Raw genomic sequence first — 19,423 nt, forward strand, 5'->3', positions numbered from 1 at the left:
ATAACTAAAATTATTAAATATTTTTTTAAAAAATATTATTTCATGCTTCTAATTTGAAAACTTATTAATTTAAAAAATAAAAAAAATCCACATTTTTTTAAAAAATTCGTAAATGTCCATTAAAAATTTATATTATTTCAATAAAGCAGTGAATTTAATTGTTATTAAATTATTTTACTTTTTATCCTCATTTAAATTATTTACTGAATTTGCATAAATTTTAAATTCTTATCATATTTATAATTTTTTAATTAAATTTTTATTATAATTTAAATTGTTTTAAAAAAAGTTAATGCTCTTACTTTTTTTTTTAAATTTAAAAATAAAATATTGAATTTCTGTATAACCTAATTCTGTTTTAAATAACAACTAAATAATATAACCTTCTTATTAAATTAAGTAATTTTATAATATTTTTAAAATTACAGAAAATATTATAAAATGACTGAAAGAAAAATTTTTTAATTATGAATAAATATAAATTTTATTATTTATGGTTCATAAAAATTACAATAATATTAAATATTAGGACAATAATTATTAGAATAGCACACGTAATATTAAATAATATGAAAAAGTATTTTAAAAATAATAAATATTAAAATAATAAATTCTTAATTTTATATTAATTTTAATATATTCAAATCTAATTAATTGAAAAGAGTTATTGAGGTAGATTTTTTTATAATAGATAATTTTTTCCGATAATTTAATACTCATTCTATCTTAATATTCTTAATTTTTAATTATTTATAATTTTATTTAAATGTTAAAATAAATTATAATATTATTAAATAAATTAATTATAAAATTATTGAAAAATCTCAAATTTTAAAATCCATAATTTTTGCTATATTATATATAAAGTTTAGAGATGTGGGAATAATAAAAATATTAAAAGTATTTATAGACTCATTTGATAATTATAAAATTATCTTTTATTTAATTAACTAAAAAATAATATAATATCCATTATTATCTAAATTTCTTTACTTTTATTATTGAATTGAATTTTAATTTATTTTTTAATATGCAAACTAAAAAATTATTTGTCATTACATATTATTTACTGAAAGATATGGTTTAATAATAATAAATTTATTATTAATATAATTAAATTACTTTTAATAAATTGTGACAATTATTCTGTTAATATTAATGTTAAATAAAATTTATATAAAATCTTCCATTTATAAATAAATTTAATTATTGATATTATTATAATTAATATTAAATAAAAGTTAAATTTATTTTAATAATAAATTCTAATTGTACCAAAGGCTGTATTATAATTTATAATTTAAAATTTAAATAACCTTACCATCTAAATCTAATAAATAATACTAATTAATTTAAATTATTTATCTATTAGAATAAAATTAATAAAATTATGTTATATGTATATATACACACATATATACAAGTTAAAGAAAGATAAAATAATTAAATTATTAAAATTACTCATAATAATTTAAAATAATTATAATAAAGCTAATTTTATAAATTTACTATTTAGGATTAAAAAATTTAAAACTATTATTTATATACTTAAATTCTGATTTTATTATATTTTTATATAAAATTATATAAAAAAATAAATTATATAAAAATTAAAATTTTATTATTTACAAAATAAATCACGAGTATTAAAACGAATATAAAATATAGAACGCCACTAAATAAAAACTACTTGTATCGAAAGACTCAGAGTGCTAAAAATACAAAATGAACAAGTCATCATTCAAGTCCAAATAGATCCTACCAAAAATTAAAACAAAAATTACAAGTTCAGAATCTGGCCCAATACTGAAAAAGGTATCGTCAAAAAAGTTATCTCTAAACTACCAACCCACTTGGCTATAATTGGTGAAAACTTGTCCAGAAATCAATTGCACACCCAAGCATAAAGGCATGCAAAAAATTAAACATAAATGATACAAAGCAAAACAAACGGAAAAAAAAAAAAAAAAGAACTTACCACTACCACCAACCCACCGCCATTATCGCTTGACTCTTGGCGTCATCCGGTGAAAATATATTGAAAATAAAATATGCATACTGTGACGGCAATAAGAAATGTCCAATCAAACTACAATAAAGCAAAATATCAAAGCAAGCTTCTCCTATACTAGCGAACAACCTAAATTACTAGAGAGGACTTGAGTCACCTACCGGACAACACCACATGAAAAGAAAGGACGCAATAGAATTCAGCCTCATCGGAGCCAGTGGAAGCATTGGTCGCTAGACACATCGGTACAATTTCGAGATGTCGACATTGAAGTCGATGAACCCTTCCCCAAATAGAAATTAAAACGTTTTGAAATAAAACATCCAAATTCACAAACTATGAGATATGAAAAAATTAAGCAAACCACAAAAATAAACTCCAAAAGGAGACAAAACTATATATGGCTTGACAAAAAGAAAGTGCGGAAGTAAAAAACTCTCTCCAGCAGCAAAAGTGTAACGACCCCAAAATGGACCGTCACCGGCACTAGGATTCAGGTCGGCTTAAGGCCGCCAGAACCCGTAGCAAGCCTGCTATACTCTCTGTGTACCTGTATCTCATACATGATCATACATTTTTTGTAAAAATAAAAACTTTTCTCTTGACCAAGGCTTAACATGTGCATGCACTATCTCTGTACTCTGTACTCTGTACCCCTGACTAGAGCTTGCTCTAGATGGGTTAACTCATACCTGTTAAGCCTAGTTTGTCACATACTCTGTAAAACATACATACATATACAGATCATGTACAAAACAAAAGATTTACAACACAAACATTACTAAGTCAAGCACATGTCTAACTTTATACACAACTATTATATCTCTTTAATATTACATGTCCACTATAATCTATTACAACTCTCTGTACTCTTTTTGTACTCTGTGGATCTCTTCTGTACACTGTACACTGAACCTGCAAAACTGGGGTTAAGGGAGTGGAATGAGCTCTATAGCCTAGTGAGTAGAACAGTAAAATAGTCATTAACACATGCTCTGATGGAATGCATCAAACCACAGACAGTCCACATCAAGGGTAAACCTGTCACCACATAGTCCCGGTAACTCTGCCGTGCCAGGGCGTAGAATCGAGCACCTGGTCTTCCTGTCATATATGTATATGTGTATATAACACCTCTGTACTTACCATTGCCAGGCGTAGTCAAAGGCTCCTGGACTTTACTATAAACCTGCCAGGGCGTAGTCAAAGGCTCTTGGACTTCTCTCAGAGACTATTGGATCATTCAGCATTCACCCACATCAACAAATAACTATGCAATGCAACATATTCGTGAATGCTAATACAAACAACCTACTGTATACTCATGATGCATGAAGTATGCTAAAAGCAGTTTATTTCTCAATTACAGGCTTTAAGTTTAGTTCCACTCACCTCTGGCTAACTGGACTGACTCTGCAGGCTCTGAAAACTCTGGAGCAGTACTCACTGCTGCTCTCTCTGGTTCCTCTAGTCTGTACCTATACAGATAGACTCAAATGAGGGACCAAACTAGCTTATGAACAACTCTATTAAACTCCCCAAGAATCCCCTTAACCTCACTTTACCCTTCATAGAAAGCATGCAAAGGAAAGCTGGACAGGACACTTTCGGCGGCAGGTTCGGCGGTCGAAAGTCCTCTCCAGAGACGAAACTCAAGCATCTTCGGCGGCCGAAACTCTACTTTCGGCAGCCGAACCCTTTCGGGGGCAAGTTTCGGAGGTTGAAAGGCACTCCAGAGACGAAAGTCTTTAACCTTCGGCGGCCGAACTCCCCTCCAGAGCCGAAAGTCCAAAAGCTCGAGGGCAAGCTTGGGCAGCCGAAGCCACCTCCTCATGGGTTCGGCGGCCGAATGTACCTTCGGCGGCCGAACCTGAGTTCATCCGCAAGGCAGAAACTTGCTCTGCCTCTCGCCAAAAGCACCAAAACTCTCTCCAACTCAAACACCTCAATCCCTCAACTTGCATACACTCATGTATATGCTCAAAGGGGTCAAAAACTGCCTTAAAACCCCAAACACACAACACATACAACCCAGAAATAAGCTTTACTCACCAAATCATCAAAACCTCACAAATAACCCTATTCATGCAACTCTCCCCCAAAACCTCATAAAACCTTCAAAAAACATAAAAACAAGCTCAGGATCTTCACTTACCTCTTGAAACCAAGAAGATGAACGATCCCAACGTGAAGTTTTGGAGCAACTCTTCTTCAAACTTTCCAAACTTCACAACTTTGAGTTTTTAGCTTAAAACCTTCAAAATAACATAAAAACTAATCAAACCTTTGCAAGATTGGATAAAACATGTAAAATACGCAAGAAAGACAGAGTCTCACCTCAGAAATCGAAAGGAAGCGGCGTGCCTTATCCTTTCAACCGACTGAGGGCCTTTTATAGGTGGCTGGCCAGACCACCTTCGGCGGCCACACGTGAAACCGAAAGCCATGCATGTTCGGCGGCCGAACCTCAACTTCGGCGGCCGAACTTGGCTTTTCTGCCTTGGTTCATTTCACTCAAAAACTCATTTCCTTATGCTTTAAAAAACTATGAACATATCAAAACATGTCAGAAAAACATAACTCTAACCCTTCTAGAGACTTCCGACATCCCGGACTCCACCGGAAAGTAGAATTCCGATGCTGGACTCCAGCCGGGTATTACAAAAAGAATCCTCATTGGAATAACTTTTAAATTTCTTACCTGCTCATTTTCTACTTATTCTCACGCAAGTTTTCCTTTGTGGTTCCTTTGTGGTTACTTTGTGACTCGATACTCTCGTCTTTTCTTCTTCCTTAAACCTAACTTCTTCCGTCCCGTTCTCCATGTAAGACGATCTGCATCAATTGACTATCTATGAAGAAGAAGATGTTGTTGTCCCTATTACGAGCTCTAGAGATATTCCGATCGTCAGTTATGATTTCTGTATGATGGAGATGTTTCTCACATACAATCCAATCAATTTTCAGAATATGCAGACCTCTTTGTCGGATTTATGGCATCCTTTAGAGGGGTATCTATTATGAAATTAGAGGCAAAAAATATTTATTTCGGTTTTTTAATAATGTTGATTTTGAAAATATAGGGAATGTGGGCCCATGATTGTACAATCGATTCCTACTTGTTTGGAAGGATATACAAGGTAATGAAAATCCTCTCCATATCCCTCTAACTCATTCTGATTTTTGGGTTCTGATTAAAGATTTCCCTTCTGGTTATTATAACGAGACGTTAGCTAAATTGATCGGAGATTTTGGTGGCCATTATAAAGAGTATGATATGAAAAATGCTTCAACTATGTTACCGGAAATCTTTAATGATTTATGCTCGAGAGATAAGAAAAAAGGATGTGTATCTTTACCAAATTATCTTATGTAGGGGTTTATAGAGGGCACTTAGGAGCATTTTTGCTAAATTATCCTATGTAGAGGGTTTGATTTTGAATGATTGTAAATTTTTGTTAGACTCTAGAACTCATATTTTTATTAGATGGGTTCGTCATAATACTACTCTAACTGCTCATATTTTGGTTAGAGAATCTATTAGATATAATCGTTTTTCTGTTTGAAATGATATCTCTCTTTATTTAATAAAATTTTATTAATACAATCAGTAATTTTTCTTTTAAAAAAAAATTTCTTAGCTGCTCTTTCTTTTCTCCCTCAAACTTACTTTGGTGCTTTTATTTAATTGAAGACAAAATTAGTTTTGTGGTACTTACCTTAACATGAATACATTTTAACTTAAAACACCATCAGAATTTGCTTTTTTTTATTTCTCTATCATCAAATGAAATTCTTAAATAATTGAATTCATATAAAAGGTTTACTAATTAAATATTGTCTGAGATGCCATATATATATATATATATATATATATATATACATACAAAATTTTCCATGAGTCTGAAGGTCGTCGCCAACAATCCAAAACTGAAAGTATCTAATCGTGGAGTTCACTTCACACCTAAATTTCTTCTCAGAATATATATTTTTTCTTAATTCCACAATTATTTTATTTCATGAAAATTTTTTCACCTCCACTTTGACGGTCCAATTTTGCGAGTAGCGACTAGCAACTGCACGAGTTGCCCACGTTCTTTCAATTTTTTTAATTCAAATCCCTCACGTGACCTACTCTCACCTACGCAAAGGCAAAACTCCAAATCAGTAAAGTCCAAGAATTAGGACGCCTTCAGCCAATTATAGGAAGCCACGTTGATCACCAGCAACGCGTCTTTCATTTTGATGCACTCACAACTTAAGAAAATGAATGCGTTAAAGTACACTAGTTAAATATAATGTATGAAGTGCTTTTTTTTTTTTTATATAAAAATAAAAGGTTAAAAAATTATTGAGATCTATATTCACTGATGCTTGCTTCCGGCCTAAATTTATAAATAAATATTCTTGAGAATATATAATTTGATAATCTTTTGAAAGAAGACCGCATGTGATAAAAAAGTTCCATTAGAATATTCCAATTTCCCAGCGTTCACAAAAGCACAAAAGCTGAGATGCTGGACTTCCTCCAAGGCAGAAAAGCCTTTGTGTTTCGTCTGTAACATTTTCTGGGAAATCTTGCTCCAACTATCTCTCCAGATTTTTGGACGATGAACCCTGCGAAAAGAGCCGCCGAGCTCCTCTTATCTCACAACCTCAGGTCTCTGTTGGACTCCGTTGAGGCCTTTCTCTTCGATTGCGATGGTCAGTTTTTACTTGTGATACCCATTTCTTGTACTTCTTCGTTTATTTAGTTTTTGAAATAATCTTCGTTACGATTTGTATATTTAGGTGTGATTTGGAAAGGTGATAAGCTCATTGATGGCGTCTCTGAAACACTTGAATTGCTTCGGTCTAAGGCATATATCCCACTACCTTCATCTCTCTCTCTGTCTCTCTCTCGTTTGATTTGCAAATCTGTGCCCGTAAATGAAAATATGTGCTTTTGTTTGATTCAGGGGAAGAAGCTGGTTTTTGTGACCAATAATTCCACAAAATCAAGAAGGCAATACGCGAAAAAGTTCAATTCCCTTGGAATTTCAGTTAGTGAGGTTCGTTTTAATGGATAGATAGTGATTTCAACTAACAAGGTTATTTGAATTTCACATTATCTTCAAATGCATATGGATTCTAAAATAATTTCAATTCCCATGTTTCTGTTTGGAGCTCATTTCTTGCTCTCTGAATTTAATGTTTTCAGGAGGAGATATTCTCCTCATCTTTTGCTGCTGCCATGTACTTGAAGGTCAATAATTTTCCTCGAGAAAAGAAGGTTTCTGCTCCTCTTCACCTACCCTCTTGCCTATGTTTGTCACTCTCTGTCTAATGTGGTACTGTTATCATTTAAACAAAATCATTGTGAATATTACTGTATTTATTTGGCGCACATTTAGCATTTTATGTATAGTTTTTCATTGCTTCCTTTTATAGGTATATGTGATAGGTGGGGAAGGTATATTGCAAGAGCTGCAGCTTGCTGGATACACAGGCCTTGGTGGCCCAGTACGTCCCTCCGTATTTTCTTACCTGCTTTTCTATTGATTTTTATTTTTAATTTTTTTCTCTAAAGTTATTTTAGATTTTTTTTTGCCGAAGAACAAAAGTTTTTTTTTTTTTTTTTTTTAGATTACAACCTCCTAGGAGTGATTTGGTGCTTGCATTACTGGGTTCTTTTTCATTTCCTCCAGGACTTGATAGACGTTTGGATGCACTTTCTTTATGCTCTGTTGTGATCTATAGTTATTGGATTATGGATATATCTATTAAGAAAAATTTATCAAAATGCTTCTATGATTTTACTGTTATTGCAAAATGGAAATTATGATGATCATATTTTTAAAGGCTTTTTTTAAAGAATTTTTGCAATATGAATTTGTATATTTTGAAAATTTGGGTGTTAAGCTTGTACGATACTATGTGTGATAGCCAGGGTTTGTAACTGTTTTATAAGGAAAGTTAAAAGGTGTTTCAGTTATGTCTTTGAGTCCAAATTCACTGCCTAAGGATCCAGAACACACTTCATCATTTAGTATCTTCTAAATGCCTCACTTGTGTGCAGTATAATTGTAGTTTTCTGGTGTTTGCCTTTCCTATTAGGGGCTACACTGCATCCCTAACAGATTCAAGCAAACTTTCAATGGCACCTCGCATATTGTCTTTTCTGTTTATTAAAGGCTGTCTATTGGTTAGTGTTATGTGGCCATGATCCCAGTTACAGATAAGAGTGGAAGTTGGGAGGGAAATAGAGGGAGAAGGAGAGGAGAAGATAGAGAGAACCTGCATATTAGTTCCAGAATATGCCCCATTACAAGTATTTCCCCCCTATTTGTAGTAATCCTTAAATTTAACAGAATAACTACTCCATGTATTCCTGCATATTACAATCAGCTCATCTCATCTCAGTCAACGTCGTCTGAGCTCATCCCTGATCCCCTTATTCATAACAGTTAGTTGTTCAAGCAATTAGCTGTTTTGCAATGCTGGGGGATTCGCAGCATGATAAACAATTATGCACAATAAATTGCAAGCAGATTATTGGATCCCCTGCCCTTCCCAACCAGAAAGAACAAGAAAATTGGTGGAAATAGTAGGCTTTACAAAGCTAGTAAAACTGTTGTTATGATGGAATTTGGCTTTGTGGCTTGCCTTCTTAGTGGTCTTATGGTTACTATATATGGCTTTTCCTTCTAACTGGTTCTATAAGTAATGATTGCGGATGCACCTCTCATTTTGCAAGAGCAGGATTAGCTATTTTTTCTTGGTTTAATATTGTTGCTTCTATTTGGTTTCTTTTCAGCTCTCCTTAGAGAGTAAATTTTGTCTTCTTTTGCTTCAAGCGATAAACCTTTTATCTATTTTTTTATCTTCTCTTTTTCCTGATCATACCTATTGAAAAATTTTATTGCAGGAAGATGGCGAAAAAAAAGCAGAATGGAAATCAAATTCCCTATTTGAACATGATAAGAGTGTAATAATCGAGGCCATAATTCATTTAAACAATTTTGCTTCTATATTTATTCAATTTTTTCTGCTTGAGATTTGTAATATTGCAACTCATATTACAGGTTGGAGCAGTTGTGGTTGGGCTAGACCCATACATCAACTATTACAAGCTTCAGTAAGATATCTTGTTCCCTTTACCCACCATCTTAATTCTTCTACATTTTGACCTCGTCATCACCCTTCAATTTTAAGTGAAGGTCACTTTTAAATATTGTGAAAGAAAAAGAAGGGTTTTGCAAATTCTACCGACTCTTAGACCTCAGGGGATTAAGAAAAAGAGTTTTCTTAATAAAAAATTGAAAAGCTTTTTCATGATTTCTTAGCTGGATGTGGCACATTGAGTCTGTTGCAAAGATTTCATCACAATTCATGAGACATCCTTTGTGTTTTCTGCCCTTAATTTTCTTAGCTAATCTTCAAACAGACATACATTTCAGCAACATTTTCCTGACGTAAATGAGTGGTTAGAGGTAGGTTTTTAGCTTCATTCTCCAAATGCATTTATATGCATAAATGCTCTTATTTTATTGATATCTGCAACCAAAGTGCTATGGCATTCCTTTTATCCATTAGTAGTATTGTTGTGACGAGACCTACTGTATCTTCATGGGTGTGCCAAGATAATTTAGGCCTCCTATAAGGAATCTTCTGAGGTGATATTGTATTGATCATGCTTTCAGATCTTGGATTGGGCTTGGACCCACATGTAAAATGAGTTCCTACACAGAGGATAGTAGCTAAGTTGTGCTGGAAGAAGGGGAGTGGAATAGGTGTTAACTTGCATATTTTGCTTAATTTCAATTAAAAGAATCATAAAGACATGCAAAAAATTTGCAGGTCATTGATATAAATCTGAATACATTAAAAACTTTTGCACCTTCATTTATCTTTATTAGTTTATGCCAGGTATGGAACCCTATGCATACGTGAAAATCCAGAGTGTCTCTTTATTGCTACCAATCGTGATGCTGTAGGACATATGACTGACTTACAGGAGTGGCCTGGTAAGAAAGCTGACCTTTCTTGTATATTACATGCTTCATGGCTTGGATTTGTAATTTCTTATGTGAATTACAGGTGCTGGTTGTATGGTTGCTGCCATGTGTGGTTCAACTGAGAGAGAACCTATTGTAGTTGGGAAACCATCAACCTTCATGATGGACTTTCTATTGCAAAAGTAAGTTTAAATGCTCATTGTTATTCATCCTTGTCCTTTAGATTATTTATACTTAGATGTCTCGTATTTTGGAGTCTGGAATCCACGACTCTCACCTTCTAAAATGAGTTGCAGATTTTAAAGTGATTACTTTTGATGTTTTACGTACAACTTTGTTTGGAGATATCTTTTACATTTTTCATTAACAATATGTTCTGTTAGCAGATTTCAAGTCAGTACCTCCAAAATGTGTATGGTGGGAGACAGATTAGACACGGACATCTTATTTGGGAAAAATGCTGGCTGCAAAACTCTTCTTGTTCTTTCAGGTGAATAGATTTCTATTTCTTTTCTATTTATATTTTCTAGACAACCAAACGAATACAAATCCCAAAAATCATAAACATTGATGATGCTTCAAACTAATAAAATTGCAGGCGTGACAAATCAATCTACTCTAGAAGATCCATCAAACACTATCCAACCAGATTATTATACGAGCAAGATTTCTGATTTCCTTCACTTACTGGGACCATAAACACATCATTTTCATTTGAGTAATTTTTCAGGCAAATTGACAATGCCAGTGCCAAGTCCATGTTTTCTTAATGGGTCAGAAAATCAGTTGATTACTCATTCATAAACGTTCATTGCATTACCTTATAACATGTCATTTTTACTAAATGTCATTCCAATTAATTGTAATAAATCACACTTGCAATTTTGGTTTCCTGCTGAAGTAAAATCTTGGTTCTTTGCATCAGTTGTGACCTGTAGCCAGTGAAAAGTAGCTTTAAAATAAAACAGGATGCAGAAGAAGAGAAGTAGATAACCGAATACTTAACTCTGTTATTAAAAATGAAATTTAAATGTCTTTATATTGAGTACAACCAAGATTTAAAATTTAAAAAATTTTAAAATATTCTAACAAATTCTATAATTTATTTGAATAATAAAAAATCTAAAATAATAAAAAATAATAGCTGAAAAATCAAAACAAAATGTTTGAAATTTTGAATTAAATTGCATTTTTATAAAAATGCAGATATTTTGACATTGGCCAAATGTTCTTTTTTTTTTTTTTTTTTTTTTTTTTTCCAATTTTTATTTCCTTGTTTATGTGATCTTCAATTTAGCTCATTTTTAACTTATCCAAATTAACTCAAAAGTTCAATTTAATTTCAGTTTAACTTTAATCCAAAAATCAAAATTTTCTTTCTTTATTTCTTGAGTTCAATAAAAAAAATTGACGAAGTCCATTTTTAATTTTTTAGGTTAAATTTCCAGCGTTATTGATTTAGTTAAAAAATTAAGAAGGCTCAACTTTTTTATTTTTTCTTTTAATTTTTAAGTTAAATTGAGCTTAATTAAAAATTTCGAATTAATTTGCATAAAGAATTGAAATTAGGATAAAATGAAGTCGGTGGTGAGTAAAAATGATAAGGCTGATCCCGAGTCAATAGGGAAGAGATAAATTCTGTTTATAGTTTAAATGATGTATATATTATAGTAGAGTTCTATTGTTGTATGTCACTATATGTATTTATACGGTATTACAGTTAGTAATCAATATAACACAAATTCTCAAATTACTGAAATCCTTTATGGTATCAGAGCCTCTCCATCTCTAACTGAGGTTTTTTTTTCGATCCTATTTCTTCTCTTCAATATGGGTGACGATTTATCAATTACCAAAACTCCTGCTATTACTCCATCAATTACCTCTCCTGGCACATCTGGAGATGGATCTGCTCAAATAATATCATTTCATCCTGCATCTCAGCTTCCGATTAAGCTGACTGGTAGCGGCAACTTTCCCACATGGAAAGCACAAGTCTACACACTTATGTGTGGCTATGATCTGCTTGATTTTCTTGAAGGTTCTAACCTAGTACCTGCTGTTTCGTCCAGTGCTTATAGGCTGTGGTTTCGCCAAGATAACTTAATTCGCAATGCCTTGATTGCTTCAGCCGATCCAACTATAGCACCAACTATTGCCTCATCCAAGACCTCCAAACAGGCTTGGGATTATCTTCATACCACCTATGCCAATAAATCGCAGACTCGCATCTATACTCTTCGAGATATTCTAGCTAAACTATCAAAAGACGAGAAGTCAGTCACTGATTATCTTCGTGAGATTCGAACAGTTTCTGATGAGTTAGCCACTGCTGGAGCACCTGTTGATACTGCTGAACTGGTTGTCAAAATTTTGAGCGGATTGGGTTCTGATTATAAAGAAATCAGTGCTGCGATACGAGCCAGAGACAATCCAATCAGTTTTGAAGAATTACAAGATAAGTTGGTTGATCATGAACTTTTTCTCAAGCATGAAGATGCTAAAAAACCACCGGCGCCTATTACAGTTCAAGTGGCTCAATCATCGGCTGCTGGTTCTTCCAATGGATCGCAAAATGGTACTCAATCTAACAGGCGCTGGCAGAATCGTAATGATTCCAGAAACTACAATAATCAGCCACGATTGTCGCAGAATGGTAATTTCAGATCTCCTACTTCTAATTCACAATCTCAATTTTATTAAGGTGCTATGCAGAATTCACAGGGCTGGCGGCCTTCTTATAGCTATGGGCAGCAATCTTTTTCACCCTCTGGTTCTGGTCGATCTCGTGTTCAGTGTCAGTTATGTGGGCGATATGGCCATATTGCTGTTGACTGCCGTTCTCGCTCACATAATCACTTTGAGGCCAAAGCCATGTTTGCGGCAAGCCAAGGACAAGAGTCTAATCCATGGGTTGTGGATAGTGGTGCAAATCACCATGTTACAGATAATAGCATGAATCTGTCTACTCCTTTTGAATATACTGGAACTGAAAGCATCACTATGGGTAATGGTAATAATATTCCAATTACTCATACAGGTTCTATATCTTTGCCTCATTATAAGCAGCGATTTCTGTTGAGCAATGTGTTGTGTGCTCCAGATATTAAAAAGAATTTAATTTCGGTTTCGAAATTTACTACTCATAATAATGTCTCCATTGAATTCTTTCCTGCTTATTTTCTTGTGAAGGATTTGGAAACGGGGGCTCCACTGTTGCGCGGGATGAATAGACATGGTTTGTATGTGTGGCCGAAGACTCTCAACAATCAGGCAAGCATGTTTGTTAATTTTGCAGCAAGAACTCCTAGCCTTGAAGTCTGGCATCGGCGATTGGGGCATCCACATGTTCGTGTTTTGCAATCTATTTTAAATTCTTTTTCGTTGTCTTGTGATAAGGCTAGCACTTTGTCACCATGTAATTCTTGTCTTTCTAATAAAAGTACTCGAATGCCTTTTTCTATTACTACTTTGCAAAGCAGTCGTCCTCTTGAACTTGTGTATACAGATGTCTGGGGTCCTTCACCTGTAGTGTCTATTGATAAAAAACGCTATTATGTGATTTTTGTAGATCATTTCTCTAAATTTTCATGGATTTATCCTTTAACCAAAAAGAGTGATGTCTCTGAAATTTTTCCAGTGTTCAAAACCATGGTTGAGAATTTTTTTGCTGTTAAAATAAAGTCTGTATACTCAGATGGGGGAGGTGAGTATATTGGGCTTTCGAAATTCCTTGCTTCTGTTGGTATCCAACATCTTCTTTGACCACCATATACTCCTCAAAGAGTAGCACAAGCTGAACGCAAGCATAGACATATAATTGAGACTGCTAGAACTTTGATGCATCAAGCTTTCTTACCTTATAATTTGTGGTCATATGCTTGTCTTGCTGCTGTTTTTCTTATAAACCGTTTGCCTACAGATGTCTTGAAAAATAAATCTCCACATCAAACTCTTTTTGGTCATGATCCTTCTTATAGACAACTTCGTGTGTTTGGATCACTATACTACCCCTGGTTAAAACCGTATACATCACATAAATTAGAACCCAAATCGAGACCATGTGTTTATCTTGGTTTCTCTTCTCAATATCATTGTCATCAGTGTCTTGATCCGGTTTCATCCAAATTATTTCTTGCTAGAGATGTTATCTTTTTTGAGCATATATTTCCTTTTCAGTCGATGTTTGCTATAGTTAAACCATAGATGCCCATTGTTACATGGTATGATAAGGAGAATGCAATTTCAAAAATGCCACAGTCATCTGCTACTGCTATACTTGATCCATTGCCGTCGCCAATAAATATTCCAGCCACTGCTATCACAACAAACCATTCTATTCAACCTGCTCCATCAGTAGGGTCACCGATTTCACCTCTATCTCCAGGTATGGTTTCAACACCCAATTCGCCCTTGGTTTTTGATGCAGTAAATACTGTTGCTTCATTAAATCAGATTTTGGATCCTGCTCCATCTGTTGACCGACCTGCAAGAATGGTTACTCGATCCCAGAACCACATTTTCAAACCACGGCAAATTTTTGATTTGCTGGCTGTTGTTGACCATCAGTCTTTGCCTTCTACTGTTCGACAAGCAAAAAAAGATCTTAACTGGCGCAATGCCATGAAAGCAGAGTATGAGGCATTAATACAGAATCAAACGTGGGAGCTTGTGCCTAAAACCTCTCATCAGAATGTTGTTGGGTGTAAATAGATTTTTCGCATCAAGTATAAAGTGAATGGTGAACTTGATAAATACAAGGCACGTTTAGTTGCGAAGGGGTTTACACAACGGCCAGGTATTGATTTTAATTCTACCTTTAGTCCAGTTGTTAAACCTGCTACTGTGCGATTGATTTTGTCTATAGCTTGTCAACGGCAATGGGGTTTACATCAATTAGATGTGAATAATGCTTTTCTTCAAGGGCAGCTTGAAGATGAGGTTTATAAGCACCAGCCTCAGGGGTTTGAAAGTACTACATACCCGAATTATGTGTGCAAGCTTCGAAAGGCGATTTATGGACTTAAACAGGCACCGAGAGCATGGTTCTTATCACTATCTTCTTTTCTGCTCAGCTATGGTTTTCTTGGATCGAAATCAGATTCATCTCTTTTTATATACTCTAAAGCTGGTGTCTTAATGTATTTGCTGGTGTATGTTGACGATATTATTGTGACAGGCAACAACTCTATGGCGGTTAAACGGATGATTGAAGCTTTAGCTGTAAGGTTTTCAATTAAAGATATGGGCAGATTGCATTTTTTCCTTGGTGTTGAGGTTATTCACAAACCAGATGGGCTTGTCCTCACTCAATCGAAATACATCTCTGAAATACTTAAGAAGTATAATATGCATGAAAGTAAAGGAGTACTATCGCCTATGTCAAGTTCTCTTATGTTGCAGGTTTTTGATGGTTCGGCACCAGCTGATACTAAACAGTATCGTGAGATTCTTGGTAAATTACAGTATCTATCTTTTACTCGGCCCGATATTAGTTTCACAGTAAATAAGTTATCTCAATACATGCACTCTCCGATAGCAATGCATTGGCAAGTGGTCAAGCGTCTCTTGCGTTACTTGAAGCATACTATTAACTATGGGATATTCTTGAGCAGAACTTCATCTTTGTCATTGCAAGTGTTTGCCGATGCTGATTGGGCAGGTAATCAGCATGATAGAACCTCCACGTCTGGTTATATTGCTTATCTTGGTGCCTCTCCTATTAGTTGGTCCTCTAAGAAGCAGAAAACTGTTGCTCGGTCCTCCACAGAGGCCGAATATAGATCAGTGGCTGGTGCAGTGGCTGAAGTCAATTGGCTTCAAAATTTGATCAAAGAGTTACACATTTCTTTGCCTACAGTGCCCACTGTTTTTTGTGATAATGTGGGAGTAACATATCTTTGTAAAAATCCTGTTTTTCACAGCTGGATGAAGCATAGTGCTGTTGATTTTCATTTTGTTAGAAATCAAGTTCAAAGTGGCAGCATTCGGGTCACACATCTTCATTCGGCTGATCAACTCGCAGACATGATGACCAGACCAAAATTCTGTTTCAACAATATTTATCCAAGTTAGGTATTGTTGAACTAACACCTAACTTGAGGGAGCATAAAGATGATAAGGCTGATCCCGAGTCAATAGGAAAGAGATAAATTCTGTTTATAGTTTAAATGATGTATATATTATAGTAGAGTTCTATTGTTGTATGTCACTATATGTATTTATATGGTATTATAATTAGTAATCAGTATAACACAAATTCTCAAATTACTGAAATCCTTTAGCGAGGAATTAGCTTTTAACCTTTTAAATTAGCTGCAAGTATTTTCTTTCAAAAAAAAAAAAAAAAAAAATAGCTGCAAGTATTGCTCGAGTATTATTATTATTATTTATTTATTTTACCAAGTATTCTTTCATTAATCAAACTATATTCTGGAAAAATTTAACCGAATTCAATCTATACTAACTCTACTCATCATACTTTTCCAAAACACATATCTTAAGATCTAAATTGTTAAGTAAAAAATCTGGAGAAATATCAAAATTTAAAATATTACATAAAATACTAAGAGACATATGACGAGTAATAAAATTAGTATGTAATCTAGTTACACAGAATTTGTTGTTTAATCGAAAATAAAGATAAAAAGTACTTCTAAATTAACAAAGATCTATTTTTAAGATAATGAACCGGTAAATAACTTATTGCTTAATCGAAGATAAAGTTAAAAATATCTTTGAGTTAATAAAAATCTACTATTATTTATAATTTGTTCAAATTTTGATTAGTTCTCGAATAGAGTTGTTTGAATCAAATTTGAATTACTCTTCAGTCATAACACATAAGTTATTTGGTTTTGTAATCAAATTCAACCAATCTATATATCTTTCTTAATAATTAACCATTCAAACTATTTATTAATTCCATATTAATTTACTAATTAATGGTACATTAATTATGAAATACAATGAAAAATAATTTAGATCTCAACAGTAAATTAATATAATAAAAATATAATTGAAAAATATAAATTAGAAAGTATATACAAAAATTAAATGTGAATAAAATAATTAAATTTAGATATTTAAATAATAAATAAAACATATCTAATTAATTTTATAAATTATACACTTTTAAATCTTGTAAATTAAAAAAAACTTTATTTCGAAATAAAAATTATGACTTTAATTTTAATTTTTTAAAAAATTAAAAAGGTTAAAATAAAAAATTAAAATAATTTCTATATATTATTTTAATTATTTTCAGAAATGTGACTAATTTAATTTTATAAATATTAAAAAATAAAATATAATTTACACATTATTTTAACTCTTTTTTAAAAATTGTGGTTCTTTTTAAATCTTACACAAATTAAAAATTAAAATAATTTATACATATTAATTTAATTTTTTTATAAATATAACTAATTTTAATTTTATAAAAATTAAAAAATTATTACACTGAAATAATTACACGTGTAAAAATATGGCTAATTTTAAATTTTTTAAAAATTAAAATAAAATAATTGAATTGAGATATTATATTCTTAATAATAATAGAGGTATAAAAAAATTTAATTAGTATTATATTTAAACTAAACACAAAATAAAAGAGATAAAATTTAAGATGTGTATATGAATAGAAGATGGTTATTTGTTGGTTAACTAACAAAAACCAACAGGTATATAAATTATAAGAAATATCAAAATCAATCCAACATAACCATTTAATCAAATTTGTTGATTTGGATGTAGTTGGATTGATTTGATTGATTGAATTCATGGATGGAACCAATCCATGAACACCCCTACTCAGAGAGATGAAATAACAGCAACCATATCAACTTTTGCATCAAACTCCATATACACATTTTTGAGATAATTGTGCTGCATCCAAAAAAACACTCTCTAAAGAGTTAAAACTTTTACAAGTTTAATGGAAATGATAAACTCATAGGAATCGATTAGACTCATAAGAAAAGAGTCTCTAACATCTTGATAACGGCAACATAAATTAAACAACTTCTATAATTATAAATATTAGCATCAATATTATATTTTAGCGTGTTTTGCATAGGAGAATTTCAATTCTCAATAGTGGTACCTCTATTAGCATGCTACTTCTATCGGCATGCTACTGGTTTCTAAAAGGGCACATCATTCCGCTCACCTAAAATTCGAAAGTTCAATAATATAATCAATCGGCATTAAATGTCTTATTATGTCAAAGTAATCAATTCCATTGAGACTAAATATTTCAAAGAATCATATAAATTTTTTCCATCAAGTTCTGATTAACATATTGCTAGAATAGTGTAAATAAGTCTTCAAATTATCATACCTAATCAGACTAAGGGGAAACTTCAAAATATCCCAACTTCTATGTGCATGGGGCAATGAAGGGAAGTATGTACTGAACTCTCATGTTTTTAACAACAAAGGTAAAAGACAAAGATATGAATAGATTTCTGTTGCAGTAGAATATTTCTAAGAAGTCTCCGCATAGAATAGAGTATTATTATTATTATTTATGCAAAATAAGCTTGAATAAAAATGGAAGTTACAAAACTAACCTAGTTATTCCGTTTGTTTATACAATGCAAGTAAACTAAACCTGATACCGGAATTGGATAATTATTACATGTTTACATATGAATATGTATCCAATTCAATGATATAAAAAAATGTCTTGTAACTTCATATTTATATTAATTTTTTACCACAAATAGATAATTTTATTTTTTCTAAACGACATAACATTCCTTCAACCAGAAGCATCCACTTAGAGCAGAGATGCTAGAACAATATATGAGGCTCAACCCATACCATTCAAATTATCAAAAGGATCGGGCTGCTCTAGCCATATTATGAGCAACTACATCATCCTGTCTATGTACCTAAGAAAGTTGGAAATTAAAGCCTTGCTTGAATGAGAATTTACAGTTATGCATGACAAACCCAGAGAGATCATCTTCCCTTAGCATGTAAGGCCTGTTGGCAGTCAATTTCAGCATCAACATCCTCCACCCCATGTTAGAGGATCTAGATTAAGCTTTCCTGAAGACCTACCGCCTCTGCCACATGCAAGGCAAGATCACCCATTACCTGACCTGAATACGTTTATTCAAGAACCATCATTATCCCTTAGCATCACACCATAGCTCGACTGCCTATCCTTAGAGAAACTGAAGTTTCCACATCACACTTTAAATGGCCCGTAGCTAGTTTCTTCCAACCCTACTTCCTAGGAGACTCTCTCCTCAATTGACTAACTCTAGAATACACCACTGCTGCATCCTACTCATTAAGAGTCCTCATGGCATCCGTAAGGATCAGCTGCGCTAACTTCCACTTCCCTTGACATAAGAAGCAATTATGGGCTGACCAAATAGCCCAAACCACCCACCAAATTTTC

General features: G+C 32.8%; 1 protein-coding gene across 1 annotated transcript; it reads left to right on the plus strand.

Moving 5' to 3' along the window:
• Positions 1–6,429: 6,429 nt before the first annotated feature.
• Positions 6,430–10,899, plus strand: LOC110620203 (phosphoglycolate phosphatase 2). Its single transcript, XM_021763833.2, has 11 exons — positions 6,430–6,715; positions 6,803–6,870; positions 6,970–7,062; positions 7,212–7,283; positions 7,442–7,513; positions 8,919–8,978; positions 9,076–9,128; positions 9,920–10,017; positions 10,091–10,190; positions 10,395–10,498; positions 10,607–10,899. Exons 1-11 carry the CDS (start codon positions 6,622–6,624, stop codon positions 10,705–10,707), a joined length of 915 nt encoding a protein of 304 aa, XP_021619525.1. The 5' UTR covers positions 6,430–6,621; the 3' UTR covers positions 10,708–10,899.
• Positions 10,900–19,423: the final 8,524 nt, after the last annotated feature.

This window comes from Manihot esculenta, chromosome 8 (genome assembly GCF_001659605.2).
Source record: "Manihot esculenta cultivar AM560-2 chromosome 8, M.esculenta_v8, whole genome shotgun sequence".
Taxonomy (NCBI): Eukaryota; Viridiplantae; Streptophyta; class Magnoliopsida; order Malpighiales; family Euphorbiaceae; genus Manihot; species Manihot esculenta.